Below are 15,550 nucleotides of genomic sequence, written 5' to 3'. Positions count from 1 at the left end.
AGTGACACATACAACTAAAACAACTTACATACAGTGAAATATGGGGGTAACATGCCAGGCAAGATGGTACTTTCCTACACAACCCCCCCCCCAAACGAAGGACAATAAGACTAGCCATGACCTGATGAGTCTTCATTGTCTAAGTGGAAATATCTGGAGAGTCCATCTGCATTGGAGTGGGTACTCCCAGGTCTATGTTCCACTGTATAGTCCATTCCCTGTAGGGATATAGACCACCTCAACAATTTAGGATTTTCACCTTTCATTTGTTTTAGCCAAAGTAGAGGTTTGTGGTCTGTCTGAACAATGAAGTGAGTGCCAAACAGGTATGGCCTCAACTTCTTCAGTGCCCAGACCACAGCAAAGGCCTCCCTCTCTATGGCAGACCAACGCTTTTCTCTAGGGGTCAACCTCCTGCTGATAAAAGCAACAGGTTGATCCTGGCCCTCAGAATTAAGTTGTGAAAGGACTGCCCCTACCCCTAATTCAGATGCATCAGTTTGGACAATTAATTTCTTGGAGTAACAGGGGCTTTTCAGGACAGGTGCAGAGCACATGGCCTGCTTCAGCTCCTTAAAAGCTTTTTGACAGCTAGCCGTCCACAATACCTTTTTAGGCATTTTCTTGGATGTGAGGTCATTAAGAGGGGCTGCAATGGAGCCATAGTTCTTAATGAACCTCCTGTAATACCCAGTGAGGCCTAAGAAGGCTCTCACCTGGGTCTGAGTAGTAGGGCGAACCCGATCTATAATAGTTTGGATTTTCCCCTGAAGTAGTGCAATCTGTTCTCCACCTACCAGGTGTCCCAGATAAACCACATTCCCCTGCCCTATCTGGCACTTTGAAGCCTTGATAGTGAGGCCTGCCTTTTGCAGGGCCTCCAAAACTTTCCATAGGTGGAGCAGGTGATCATCCCAACTGGAGCTAAAGACAGCTATATCGTCCAGATATGCTGCACTAAATGCCTCCAGCCCTTGCAGGACTGTATTCACCAACCTTCGAAAAGTGGCAGGTGCATTTTTCAATCCAAAAGGCATTACTGTGAATTGGTAATGGCCTCCAATGGTGGAAAATGCAGTTTTTGCTTTTGCATCTTCTGATAATTTGATCTGCCAATACCCTGCAGTCAAGTCAAAAGTGCTTAGATACTTGGCAGATGCCAGTGTATCTATGAGCTCATCTGCCCTGGATATAGGGTGAGCATCAGTTTTGGTTACTTGGTTGAGACCTCTATAGTCTACACAAAACCGCATTTCCTTCTTTCCATCCTTGGAATGAGGTTTTGATACAAGTACCACAGGAGAGGCCCATGGACCTTCAGAGTGCTCAACCACTCCCAGTTCTAACATTTTCTGCACTTCTTGTTTTATGCAGTCTCTGACATGGTCAGGCTGCCTATAGATCTTACTTTTGACAGGCAAGCTGTCTCCAGTGTATATAGTGTGCTCACACCAAGAAGTGGTGCCTGGCACAGTAGAGAAGAGTTCGGAAAACTGACCCAGGAGATTTATGCAGTGGTCTTTTTGCTCAGCAGTAAGACAATCTGCCAGTACAACCCCTTCCACTAGAGCATCTTGTTCTATGGAAGAGAAGAGATCAGGGAGAGGGTCACTCTCTTCTTCCTGTCCCTCATCTGTTGCCATGAGCAGGGTGAGATCAGCCCTGTCATAGTAGGGTTTCAGGCGATTGACAAGGAGCACCCTAAGGGGACTCCTGGCAGTGCCTAAGTCAACTAAGTAGGTGACTTCACCCTTTTTCTTAACAATTGTGTGGGGTCCACTCCATTTATCTTGGAGTGCTCTTGGGGCCACAGGCTCCAAGACCCACACTTTCTGCCCTGGTTGGTACTGAACCAAAACAGCCTTCTGGTCATGCCATTGCTTTTGGAGCTCTTCGCTGGCCTGAAGGTTTTTAGTGGCCTTTTTCATGTACTCAGCCATCCTTGATCTGAGGCCAAGTACATAGTCCACTATGTCTTGCTTTGGAGCTTTTAAAGGTTGTTCCCAACCCTCCTTAACAAGTGTTAGAGGACCTCTCACAGGGTGTCCAAATAGGTGTTCAAAGGGGCTGAAGCCCACTCCTTTTTGGGGTACCTCCCTGTAAGCAAAAAGGAGGCATGGTAAAAGGATATCCTATCTCCTGCGGAGTTTTTCAGGGAGTCCCATAATCATGCCTTTGAGAGTTTTGTTAAATCCCTCCACCAGTCCATTTGTTTGTGGATGATAGGGTGTAGTGAACTTGTATGTCACACCACACTCCTTCCACATGGCCTTTAAGTAAGCAGACATGAAATTGCTTCCTCTGTCTGATACCACCTCTTTTGGAAAGCCCACCCTGGAAAAGATTCCCAGGAGGGCCTGTGCCACTGCAGGGGCTGTAGTGGTCCTTAGAGGAATAGCTTCAGGATATCTGGTGGCATGGTCCACTACCACCAAGATAAACCTATTGCCTGAAGCAGTAGGAGGGTCAAGGGGGCCAACTATGTCAACCCCTACCCTTTCAAAGGGAACCCCAACCACAGGCAGTGGAATAAGGGGTGCCTTTGGAGTGCCACCTGTCTTGCCACTGGCTTGACAGGTTTCACAGGACTTACAAAATTCCTTTGTGTCCTCTGACATTCTAGGCCAATGAAACAAGGGAACAAGTCTGTCCCAAGTTTTCATTTGCCCCAAATGTCCAGCTAGGGGAATGTCGTGGGCTAGAGTTAGGAGGAACTTTCTGTACTCCTGAGGAATCACCAATCTCCTGGCAGCTCCAGGTTTTGGATCCCTTGCTTCAGTGTACAGAAGATTGTCCTCCCAGTAAACTCTGTGAGAGTCACTGACATCCCCATTAGCTTGTTTGACAGCTTGCTGCCTTAGACCCTCTAGTGTGGGACAGGTTTGCTGTGCCACACTCAGCTCCTCCCTGGCAGGCCCCCCTTCACCCAAAAGCTCAGCAGTGTCTGCTTCCAGCTCCTCTGGTGTAGGTTCTGCACAGGGTGGAAATTCTTCTTCCTCAGAAGAAGAATCCACTGTAGAGGGAGGGATAGTAGGTAGTGCTTTACTTCTACTAGCCCTAGCTTTAGGGAGCACTTGGTCCATTCTTCCAGGAGCCAAGTCACCCTGTCCTTTTTGCTTTTTGGCCTGAGCCCTGGTTAAAGCAAAAATATGCCCTGGGATGCCCAGCATTGCTGCATGGGCCTCCAACTCCACATCTGACCAAGCTGATGTCTCTAAATCATTTCCAAGTAGACAGGTAAATCTGAGGCAACCACAACTTTCTTTGGACCCAGTAAACCCCCCCCCCAGTTGAGATTTACAACAGCCATGGGGTGGCTAAGTGTATTGTTGTGAGCATCGGTTACTTGGTACTGGTGACCAAGTAGGTGTTGTTCAGGGTGGACCAGTTTCTCTATTACCATTGTAACACTGGCACCTGTGTCCCTGTAGGCCTGAACCTCAACACCATTTATTAGGGGTAGTTGCTTGTACTTATCCATGTTCAGGGGACAAGCAACTAAGGTGGCTAAATCAATAGCCCCCTCAGAGACTAACACAGCCTCTGTGGTCTCCCTAACAAGACCAACCCCAACTAAGTTACCAAAAGTGAGCCCAGCTACTCCCTTGGATTGGCTATTAGTAGGTTTGCTCCCACCACCACTGCTATTAGTAGGGACACTAGGTGTAGCAGTAGGGGTTGTGGTGGTAGGAGTCTTGGTGCTTTTCTTTGGACAACTGGGATCTGTTGTCCAATGGCCTTTTATGTTACATAAATAGCACCATGGTTTCTTTTCTTTGTTTTGATTTATAGAGGATTTGGGCCCACCACCCCCACCAGAGTGTTTTTGTGGGCCTGATGAAGACTAATTTTTAGATTTGTCCCCACCCTTGTCAGAAGACTTACCATCCTTCTTCTTGTTGCCATCTTTGTCACCCCCTGTATGAACTTTTCTGTTCACCCTTGTTCTGACCCATTTGTCTGCCTTCTTTCCCAATTCTTGGGGAGAGGTCAGATCAGAGTCCACCAGGTACTGGTGCAACAAATCAGACACACAGTTATTAAGTATATGCTCTCTCAGGATTAAGTTATACAGGCTTTCATAATCAGTAACTTTACTGCCATGTAACCACCCCTCCAAGGCCTTCACTGAATGGTCAACAAAGTCTACCCAGTCTTGTGAAGACTCCTTTTTGGTTTCTCTGAACTTCATCCTGTACTGTTCAGTGGTTAAGCCATAACCATCTTGGAGTGCATTCTTAAGAACTGCAACATTATTGGCATCACTTTCTTTCACAGTAAGGAGCCTATCCCTACCCTTTCCACTAAATGATAGCCATAGAATAGCAGCCCACTGCCTTTGAGGGACATCCTGTACAACACAGGCCCTCTCAAGTGCAGCAAACCACTTGTTAATGTCATCCCCCTCCTTATAAGGGGGAACTATCTTGTGCAGATTCCTAGAATCATGCTCTTTTGCAGGATGACTATAGGGAATACTGCTGCTGCTACCATGGGTTTCTAAACCCAATTTCTGTCTTTCCCTTTCTACCTCTAAGGACTGCCTATCCAAATCCAGCTGTTGCTTCTTGAGCTTCAGTCTGGTTTGTTCCACTCTCAATCTATTGAGCAAACTTTCTAACACTCTGTCATCAGGGTGGGTGGGTGAGGCATGTCTAGAGACAGAAGTATGCTGAGATAGAACAGAAGGAGACCTGGCCCTAACAGATGGCACCCTAATAGCTTGACTAACAGAAACAGCACTTCTACTATGATGAGAAGGGATACTCTTACTGTGATGTGAGACAACACTATCAGTATGGTGTGACTCTACATCAGTACCAGCTATGCTAGGTGGTTTGCTAGAGGGCAGGCTTGGAAGATTCCCTCCCACATCTTTTGCTAGGGGTGCCCCAGAATCAGAGTGGGAACCATCAGCTAACATTTCAACAGGAGTGCCAGCTCTGGCCTTATCTTGTTCAACAAGCATATTCACCAACAGTTCTCTAGGGGGATTCTTCCCTACACTTAAACCTCTTTCTATGCAGAGACTCCTTGCTCCTTTCCAGCTAAGGTGATCATAAGCAAGTTTGGACAGATCAACAGTTTGGCCTGTGCCAGACATTTTAGAAAGTGTTTAAGTGATAGAAAAAGGAAGAAAAAGTTTTTCAGAACTTTTAGAAAGACAGAAAAAAAACTTTTTAAAACTTTTTAAGAACTTTTTAGAAAGTTAGAGGTACTTTTCAGCACTTTAGAAAAGAAGTGAGAAAAGAAATGCAAAACTTTTTGGTTAGGTGTACATACACTAAACTTGTTTTGTATATTTTTCCCTTATGAAAAGTACAATGACAAAAGTGGTAAGTAGTCACAAAGCACTTATCCCACCACTGCACAACCAATGTAGGAGGCTGGACTGGCTTGTAGTGAGTACCAAGGGGTACTTACACCTTGCACCAGGCCCAGGTATCCCTTATTAGTGTATAGGGTGTCTAGCAGCTTAGGCTGATAGATAATGGTAGCTTAGCAGAGCAGCTTAGACTGAACTAGGAGACGAGTGAAGCTCCTACAGTACCACTAGTGTCAAATGCACAATATCATAAGAAAACACAATACGCAGATATACTAAAAATAAAGGTACTTTATTTTTATGACAATATGCCAAAAGTATCTCAGTGAGTACCCTCAGTATGAGGATAGCAAATATACACAAGATATATGTACACAATACCCAAAAATATGCAGTATAGTATTAGAAAACAGTGCAAACAATGTATAGTTACAATAGGATGCAATGGGGACACATAAGGATAGGGGCAACACAAACCATATACTCCAAAAGTGGAATGCGAACCACGAATGGACCCCACACCTATGTGACCTTGTAGAGGGTCGCTGGGACTGTAAGAAAACAGTGAGGGTTAGAAAAATAGCCCACCCCAAGACCCTGAAAAGTAAGTGCAAAGTGCACTAAAGTTCCCCAAAGAGCACAGAAGTCGTGATAGGGGAACTCTGCAGGAAAGACACAAATCAGCAATGCAACAACAATGGATTTCCAAACGAGGGTACCTGTGGAACAAGGGGACCAAGTCCAAAAGTCACAAGCAAGTCGGAGATGGGCAGATGCCCAGGAAATGCCAGCTGTGGGTGCAAAGAAGCTGCTATTGGACAGTAGAAGCTGAAGATTCTGCAGGAACGACAAGGGCTAGAGACTTCCCCTTTGGAGGATGGATGCCCCACTCCGTGGAGAGTCGTGCAGAAGTGTTTTCCTGAAGAAAGATCGCAAACAAGCCTTGCTAGCTGCAAGTCATGCAGTTAGAGTTTTTGGATGCTGCTGTGGCCCAGGAGGGACCAGGATGTCGCCAATTGCGTCAGGGGACAGAGGGGTCACCCAGCAAGACAAGGAGCCCTCTCAGAAGCAGGCAGCACCCGCAGAAGTGCCAGAACAGGCACTACAAAGAGGAGTGAAATGGTGCTCACCCGAAGTGGCACAAAGGAGTCCCACGTCGCCGGAGGACAACTTAGAAAGTCGTGCAATGCAGGTTAGAGTGCCGTGGACCCAGGCTTGGCTGTGCACGAAGGATTTCCACTGGAAGTGCACAGAGGCCGGAGTAGCTGCAAAAGTCACGGTTCCCAGCAATGCAGTCTGGCGTGGGGAGGCAAGGACTTACCTCCACCAAACTTGGACTGAAGAGTCACTGGACTGTGGGAGTCACTTGGACAGAGTTGCTGGATTCAAGGGACCTTGCTCGTCGTGCTGATAGGAGACCAAGGGTACCGGTGATGCAGTTCTTTGGTGCCTGCGGTTGCAGGGGGACGATTCCATCGGCCCACGGGAGATTTCTTCGGAGCTTCTAGTGCAGAGAGGAGGCAGACTACCCCCACAGCATGCACCACCAGGAAAACAGTCGAGAAGGCGGCAGGATCAGCGTTACAGAGTTGCAGTAGTCGTCTTTGCTACTTTGTTGCAGTTTTGCAGGCTTCCAGCGCGGTCAGCAGTTGATTCCTTGGCAGAAGGTGAAGAGAGAGATGCAGAGGAACTCTGATGAGCTCTTGCATTCGTTATCTAAGGAATTCCCAAAGACAGAGACCCTAAATAGCCAGAAAAGAGGGTTTGGCTACTTAGGAGAGAGGATAGGCTAGCAACACCTGAAGGAGCCTATCAGAAGGAGTCTCTGACGTCACCTGCTGGCACTGGCCACTCAGAGCAGTCCAGTGTGCCAGCAGCACCTCTGTTTCCAAGATGGCAGAGGTCTGGAGCACACTGGAGGAGCTCTGGGCACCTCCCAGGGGAGGTGCAGTTCAGGGGAGTGGTCACTCCCCTTTCCTTTGTCCAGTTTCGCGCCAGAGCAGAGCTGAGGGGTCCCTGAACCGGTGTAGACTGGCTTATGCAGAAATGGGCACCATCTGTGCCCATGAAAGCATTTCCAGAGGCTGGGGGAGGCTACTCCTCCCCAGCCCTAACACCATTTTCCAAAGGGAGAGGGTGTAACACCCTCTCTCTGAGGAAGTCCTTTGTTCTGCCTTCCTGGGCCAAGCCTGGCTGGACCCCAGGAGGGCAGAAACCTGCCTGAGGGGTTGGCAGCAGCAGCAGCTGCAGTGAAACCCCGGGAAAGGCAGTTTGGCAGTACCAGGGTCCGTGCTAGAGACCCGAGGGATCATGGGATTGTGCCAACTATGCCAGGATGGTATAGAGGGGGCAATTCCATGATCATAGACATGTTACATGGCCATATTCGGAGTTATCATTGTGAAGCTACATATAGGTAGTGACCTATATGTAGTGCATGCGTGTAATGGTGTCCCCGCACTCACAAAGTCCGGGGAATTGGCCCTGAACAATGTGGGGGCATCTTGGCTAGTGCCAGGGTGCCCACCCACTAAGTAACTTAGCACCCAACCTTTACCAGGTAAAGGTTAGACATATAGGTGACTTATAAGTTACTTAAGTGCAGTGAAAAATGGCTGTGAAATAACGTGGACGTTATTTCACTCAGGCTGCAGTGGCAGGCCTGTGTAAGAATTGTCAGAGCTCCCTATGGGTGGCAAAAGAAATGCTGCAGCCCATAGGGATCTCCTGGAACCCCAATACCCTGGGTACCTCAGTACCATATACTAGGGAATTATAAGGGTGTTCTAGTATGCAAATGTAAATTGGTAAAATTGGTCACTAGCCTGTTAGTGACAATTTGGAAAGAAATGAGAGAGCATAACCACTGAGGTTCTGATTAGCAGAGCCTCAGTGAGAGTTAGTCATAACACAGGTAACACATACAGGGCACACTTATGAGCACTGGGGCCCTGGCTGGCAGGGTCCCAGTGACACATACAACTAAAACAACTTACATACAGTGAAATATGGGGGTAACATGCCAGGCAAGATGGTACTTTCCTACACATTCTACTCTACTCTACAGCACTCAACTCTATACCACTTCACTCTACTAATGCAACCCCACTCCACACAAGATGGTACTTTCCTACACAACTCCAGAGCGAAAGCATGCATCAACCAACACTTTGGTACAGTCAGTATCTAAATTAGTTGATTCTTCAAATAATGACTTAGACTTGTAGGAGAATCTCTTTCTCTCAAGGCAGTCCACATTCAGGGGTGTCTCAATGTTCAGGCAGACATACTGAGTCAGATTTTCCCCTGTTCCCAGGAATTTGTCCTCAATTATCTGGTGTTTTAGGATCTGTGCAGCAGTTGGGGAGTACCTGTCGTAGATCAGTTAGAGGATGGATCAAATTCTCAGATTCTTCATTTTCTTTTTAGATTCAGGAGTCATTTCCTCAGGCTAGATGCCCTTCTCCAACCCTGCCCCAGGAATCTCCTATATGTCTTTCCTCCTTTCCCCTTCATGTTGAAGGTTCTTCTCGGGGTGCAGAGGGAGAGTTTGGATGCGATCCTGATTGTCCCATATTGTCCAAGGAGGGTGTGGTCCCCGCTTCTTTGTTCCCTGGCAAACTCCCGGAAATAGGTTCTTCTTCTGGCCTAATTCCAATCAGTCATCTGCCCTTGTCACTTCGTCACTGACCCATCTTTGGGCAAGGAAGGGTCTCTCCTTGTTTCTTTGTCTCTAGGCGAGAACCGACCAGGAATGCCTACAACCATCAATGGGTCTCCTCTGATAAGTGGTGTCTACCTAAGGGGAAACTATTTTGGATTTTCTTCAGGAGGGTTTTGACAAACACATTTCAGTTTCTACTTTGAAGCTACAATGGTTGGCTATTAGGGCTTTTAGATCTTCCTGGGGGAACTGGATCATCTTGATTTTCTGGTTCGTCAGCTCTTTCAGGGTTTCTCCCTCCTTAGACCTAAGGTCAGGTGATTTATTCTTCCATGAGATTTACCTTTTGTCCTGTCTTTCCCTCAAGGTCTCCCTTTTGAGCCATTGGAGGAGGCCTCAAAACATTTTTGTCCTTGAAGGTTTTCTTCTTGGTGGTAATCACTTCAGCCAGGCGACTGGGAGCATTGGGTTCTCTTCAATGTTGCTATCCTTACCCGAAGATGTTTGAGGACAGGGTTGTTTTGTCTTTGGGTCCTGATTTTCTCCTCAAGGTTACCTCTCCTTTTCACTGTAATAAGGACATAGTCCTTCCATCTTTGGGGAATGTCTCCTCAGACCCTTCTGTTTCCTCTCTGGATGTGGTGAGGGCTCTTGGGATGTGTTTACAGAAATCCTCTGTGTTTTGGAAGCCAGACTACCTGTTTGTTAAATTCGGTCATGCCAGCAGAGGGGGTAAACCTTCCAGATTCACCCTTGTGTGATGGATTAAAACTGTCATTTCCTTGGCTTACAAACAGTCTGGTTCTGAGTTTCCCGTGTCTGTTACAACTCATCCTACTCAGGGTATTGCTGCCTCCTGGGCTGAATGGGCGGCATATCAGTGGTGGATATTTGTGCTGCTGCGACCTGGATCTCCCTGTCCACCTGGTGTCCCACTATAGACTGAATGTTGCTCTAGGCCCTGAGTCTCAGTTTACTTCTGGGGTTCTTTCTAAGGCTACGTCACAGATTCCTAGTTGAGATGTTCAGTCCAGGGGACTGGTGTGGTTTTTCTTGCAGAATTAACACTGGGGGCATGTACGGTGGTGTACTTTGTTTTCAATAAAAGTGATTGGCACATGCATGCCTGTGCGTTCTGGTTTTTTATTGATCTGTATGAGTTGATTAGTAGGCTTTTGCTTGGGCATTTTCTCATTTAATAAGGGCTGGAAAGAGGAAAAGGATGGTAATGCTTGGATTACTTACCGGTAATCTTTATTACTCCAATTTTCTCTTCCTTATCTCAGTACTTACGTCCCTCCCTCCCTGGTTTCCTGGCCTTCTTATCTGGGCTTCTCTGAATTACGCTGGGGTAGGGTTCAGGAAGTGCTAAGGATTAGGGAGGGTTTTATGGCAGGACTTTGGAGGGAGAGTGGAAACAAGGTGTGGGAGAAAGGTGTAGAGGAGGTAAAACCTCATTTAGTAAGTACTGGAATGAGGAACAAAGAATCAGAGTAATGAAGATTACCTATAAGTAATCTGAGCAATAAATGTTCGACCATTGCACAAGATAGCGAAGGCCAGACCTATTGTTTTTACTGTAGGAAACTTCACATCGATATAGTAATGTGAGTTTCCACCAAACTAGCAACTTCACCAAACTGTGGACTTGTCTTACTTGCTCACGTCTACCAGCTGAAACTTAATACTACATATCACAGCCCCAAAGGACAGGTTAAGGAAACAAAATCCCAAGAGAGGATTTCCCTGCTTTTGTAGGTTTTGTGTATATATGTTTGGTTTCAGGTTTTCCGACAAGTTGGTTGTTTGGGACGGGATAACAGAATGAAATTGCAGTATAGATCTGTAATTTATCTGGAGGGGGCAGAAGTTGTTTGTCAGTATTCGTATGCAGGGGCGGCTCCTCCATTAGGGCGGAAGAGCATCACCCCCAACCCAGCCAGCAGGATGTTTGGTTGTTTAAGGGGCTGGGCTAAGGGGTATGACGAGGACGAGGGGAGTGCACTGTGCACTCACCTCAGTGCGCATGTGTGTTTGGCCGGCCGTCTCGGGCTGGCCAGACACACATGCGCACAGAGCTCTCTCCAGCCTGGCAACACAGTTGCCGGGCTGGAGAGAGCCTGCACAGGCTCCCAGTCTGAACAGCGTCAGGATTGGCACAGGAAACTTTGGAAGCCTGTGCCTGCCTGGAGCGACGAGGAAGAGATGAGTGGCGCGACGTGGGAGCGGAGCAGGTAAGTTTTATTTTTTATATTTATTTTTTATTTCATTATTCCCCCCACTCCCCTCCACCCCGCCACATTTCCCCACTCCTTTTAATCCTTGCAAGCCGCAACTGTTCGTATGTTTGAAATGTGTGTTGCTCATGAATGAGGGATCGTGGTTTGTGGTAGCACGCAATTTGGGAAGGAATACTGAATACTTCAGGTACGCAGGATGAAGAGTTTTCGTGAGGACCACTGAATGGAGGAAGAGGGAGATGAAGAAATGTCTTAGTTGCTTCCCGTGGTTAGTCATAAAACCTTCTTTTGGGATGCAATAAACTATGCATTTGTACTCAAGCCTCAGTACTTCTCGTCTTTGTAACAAGTGGTGAATCCTGGAACATACAATTGAGTACGTCAGGTATTGGCTGAGGCTGATGAAGGGGACAATGATGCACTAAGTCCTGTCCTCGGATGTGTGAGGGCTCTTGCTCCTAATATATAGGTTTCCCTGTCATTTCTGTTTGGAACAGTGTACCTTATTTTTGAGACTGATTATACCTGGGAGACTGTACATTGGACCATTAATCTGCCTGTTCCTCTTCTTGTAGTATACTTTTTGGGGATACACCAGAGCTTGAGAGAAGTGAAGACGCGGCTGAGGCCAACATGGATTCTGTATTCCTTAGATGAACAATAACACGCTGTGTCTCAATATCCTCGTATTCTAGATTAATTGTGTAATAATTTCGGAGTGATTGCAGAGACCCTAATCATACTGTTAGGAACTGAATGTTCTTACAGGCTACAGAGGACCATGGTTCGAGGTTAGTCTCAGTGTCTTATTCATCATAGAAGCTCAACCTCAGGTAACTAGGAGACTAATGATGATGGTAGTGTGAGGGGGTCCCATTCATTCACCAAGGATAACTCACAAAATCCAAAAAATGACAGGTCAGCTTTGAATGGCACAAAAAGGTTCCACTGCTGATTAATAGGGGAATACACAAGGAAGTGAAAGAGACAGATCCTGGAGACAGAATGAGCAATTGTTGAAAAGGAAGCCGAAACAAGAAAAGGAGATGATTATAGATACGTGAAAAGAAGTATAGAATCAGTTTATGCCCTCTTAGAGACAGGCTACTGACCAAAGAAACCGGCACAAACAAGGGGCCAAGAAAGAGGAAACTTAGAAAAAGAGGTAGGAAGTGAGTGACATACCGACAGGCCAAAATACAAGGTGAAAGAATAAAAACTAAAAAAGAAAGAATGAAAATAAGAAATAAAGATAACTCTAGAGAGGTGACGAGAGAAATAGGAAAGACAGGATGAAATAGGATGAGAAAAAGCAAAGGATGCTAGTCACATGGAACATGACACAGACATATACCTCCTCCTCCTGGAAGTCCATGCAGTCCCAGTGATGTGCTAAGGTAGCGTTTTTACGCTTCCAGTACTCCAGAAAGGCCACTGCCCAGAAAGACATGAAGATGCTGAAGAACACTGTTCCAGGATGATCAAAGAGATATCCAACCTGAAAAACAACAGAGATCAGCAAGGAAGAGCAGAGCCTTCACGGTAAGAAGAGCAAAGGGGTATGGATGAGAAGAAGAGAATTAAAAAGGGTGGTGCAAAAGAAGTACCTGAAAATCTGTAGAGACAGTGAGATGGAAGAAATGGGAAGTGGAAGGGCTCCTTCAATCAGAAACTTTACAGCTAGTGATCTTACAATACATCTTACACCCAAAGATCCCACAACAGAGTTGACAGCCATTTATCCTACAATGAAGATCACATCCAGAAATCCTCCATTAAAGCTCACGGTCCATGATCCTTGACCATCAATCACAGCCCAGTGATTCTACAGCAAGCCCTCACACTCAGTGATCATACAACAGTCCTCCCAGGCAGCAACCTGTCACCATACTCTGCAGCCAGAGTTCCTACAGAATGCCCCACAGACAAAGACCCAGTGTTGCATAGCTATCTTAATATCTCAAGGGGTCCTTGAGGGTCAGTACTTCTCTATAGCATTTTAGCCCCACTAGAAGTCTCTGGAAAGACCTTTATTGTCATTACTATAGGTGCCTCACCTTTGCCATTGGACAGATCTCAGAAATGTTCCACGTGTCACAGGTGTCACAGAGCGGACACATCAGGTACTTTCCCCCGCTCTCGCATATCTCCTTCCTGTTAGGGAAAGAAAGACACGTGAAGGAAAATGTGGGTAAAAAACTGTACGCTGCCTCCTTATATTGACATGAATTGACTCATAGCTCTTGTTTAGTCATGTTTTAACTAAATCCGCCAGTGGATCTGTTACGCGACTTCCACCTGTTTCCACTTGGTGCGGGCGACATTTAGGTTTACCTACATGCCACTGGAGGATAGTGTCAGTTCTCCACTATGTCTGCAGGCAAACCAGCTTTAGAATGCTACCTAAATACCAATTACTGTCTGTTACATTGTAGAAAAGCTGAGAATTTAGTAAAGAGCGGTAGTTGCTCCTTAGTAAAGAGATACGTCATTCTCCCTTTAACTTTAGTCGATGTGCCTACTTGTACTACTTGGTTTATTAAATGCTTTTGCAAGTACAAATGCACAGTGAGCTCAGTAATTAAATTATCACTTTGCAAACTCAAACGTCTTAATATTTCTGTGCCTGTCAAAAATACGTAGAGCTGGTGGGTGCTTAGGGAATGAAGTAACTGCTGACAACAGGTACGGTGTACCAGGTTTATTAGTAGAGCAAGTCATACACATTGTTTCCAGTCCCAGTCTCCTTCCAACTGCTGCACCTAACATATTTCACTGTCGACATCCCAGAACATAATCATCTGTTAGGTGATGGCTCATAAATACCACAGAGAACCTCTCCAATTTATTCTCTCAACTGTTTATATAATGTGCCTCATGACTATCAAATCAGTCATGTCCAGCTGCCACTAAACACACTGGAACCCCTCACCTAGTAAATTAAGAACCTGGAATCATTTAGATCTACTCCTTCACAGGTCCTCTCCTTGCTTCTGGTTTATGTCAGTGTCATAGATGGACTCTTGCTCTAGGCAAGACTGCTGGTTTAGAGATGACAGCACTTTTGTCTGTAGGCAACTAGGCCAATCCTACAACAAGACGCAACTTTCGGCCAAACCCTCCTGGCTGATAAGCATTACCTCACCAAAAACCCAAATAGTAAAAGGTGATTTGTGGCAGCCTTTACACATGGACTCAAGAATACGACATCCCAGGGGAGTCGTGGTTAAACGGAGATTACCCTTTTCTCACATGAGCAACAAGTCTTCGTCACGCACAGGCAATGAAGGAGATGAAGTAAAGTTTTCAGTAGGTGTTATTAACAAGACTGCAATCTATTGTAAAATGCATGGGCTGCAATTGTTAGGATAATAAACAATGCAAGAAACAGAATTGTAAAAACGAGAGTCATGAATATAAAGACCCCCACAATCTTGCAATAACATAAGATGTGAGATATCCCTAAAACCCTAACATGATGACCCTAATCTCTAACCTAAAGAGAGCTAGGTGTGTTAAACCTAATCTGCCAGTACCATGTCCATGAGAGGAGCCCCCAACCCCTGTTACCTTGAAATGAGGTTTCTAGATCAGACTCCACGGGGACACAAAGGCTGGGTCTGCATCAACACGACATTTAGCATGGATAGCGTTGATGGCATCTGGTAGGAATCCCTCTGATAACCCTGTCTGCGTGAGATCTATTTATTCAGATATTGTAGGACCCCTGACCCAGGTATGTTCCCAAACAATAGATACGAAGCCATGCTTGGGGCGACAATTATATAAACAATTCCCTGAAAAGGTACATTAACTAAATAAGATCAACTACAGCAGAATTTTTCCCAAAGTAATTTACTATTGGTGGATTAAATGGTCACTTCTACACTGTCTTGGATAGAAATGTATATGGTGCAGTGTGAGACGGAGATAATCTGTATTCATGGAAAGAGCTCCATTGGTAGGAATGTGAAGAATTAGATAAGCCTTATAGTAGGCTCATGCTAATTCAGGCTGATTTAGTACAGCATGAAGAGGGAACAATGACTAGTCCCCTTGTTCTGTTTGGAGACAGACTGCAGACAATGTTTATTTTCAGATGTGAAACACAGGTACTGTAAAAATAAGTAATACTGTTTTCCTTAGTGTGGAAACTATTCATGAATATTCAACATTTAGAATAAAATAAAAATAATTAAATGAAGATAACACTGAAAGAGGAAGGAAAACTGAACCAGAATCTGTCAAAATCTCCATCTCTCTAGAATCACCCTGTTTAACTTTAAAGGGGCCAGTCGGTGAATGTTGTCACTATTCAAA

General features: G+C 45.7%; 1 protein-coding gene across 1 annotated transcript in view; it reads right to left on the bottom strand.

Annotated features, from left to right (window-relative positions):
- LOC138300878 (anoctamin-7-like) overlaps positions 1–15,550 on the bottom strand; it is a 221,631-nt gene that overhangs the window by 91,350 nt on the left and 114,731 nt on the right. The window contains exons 10-11 of the mRNA XM_069240731.1: positions 13,288–13,384; positions 12,585–12,728 (exon numbers count right to left, since the gene is read on the bottom strand). Coding sequence (XP_069096832.1) covers positions 12,585–12,728; positions 13,288–13,384 — 241 coding nt within the window. The remainder of the gene's footprint in view (positions 1–12,584; positions 12,729–13,287; positions 13,385–15,550) is intronic.

This window comes from Pleurodeles waltl, chromosome 6 (genome assembly GCF_031143425.1).
Source record: "Pleurodeles waltl isolate 20211129_DDA chromosome 6, aPleWal1.hap1.20221129, whole genome shotgun sequence".
In the NCBI taxonomy this organism is placed as follows: domain Eukaryota; kingdom Metazoa; phylum Chordata; class Amphibia; order Caudata; family Salamandridae; genus Pleurodeles; species Pleurodeles waltl.
Note: the sequence above shows the minus strand (reverse complement) of the source record. Positions and strands in the feature narration are given on the sequence as shown.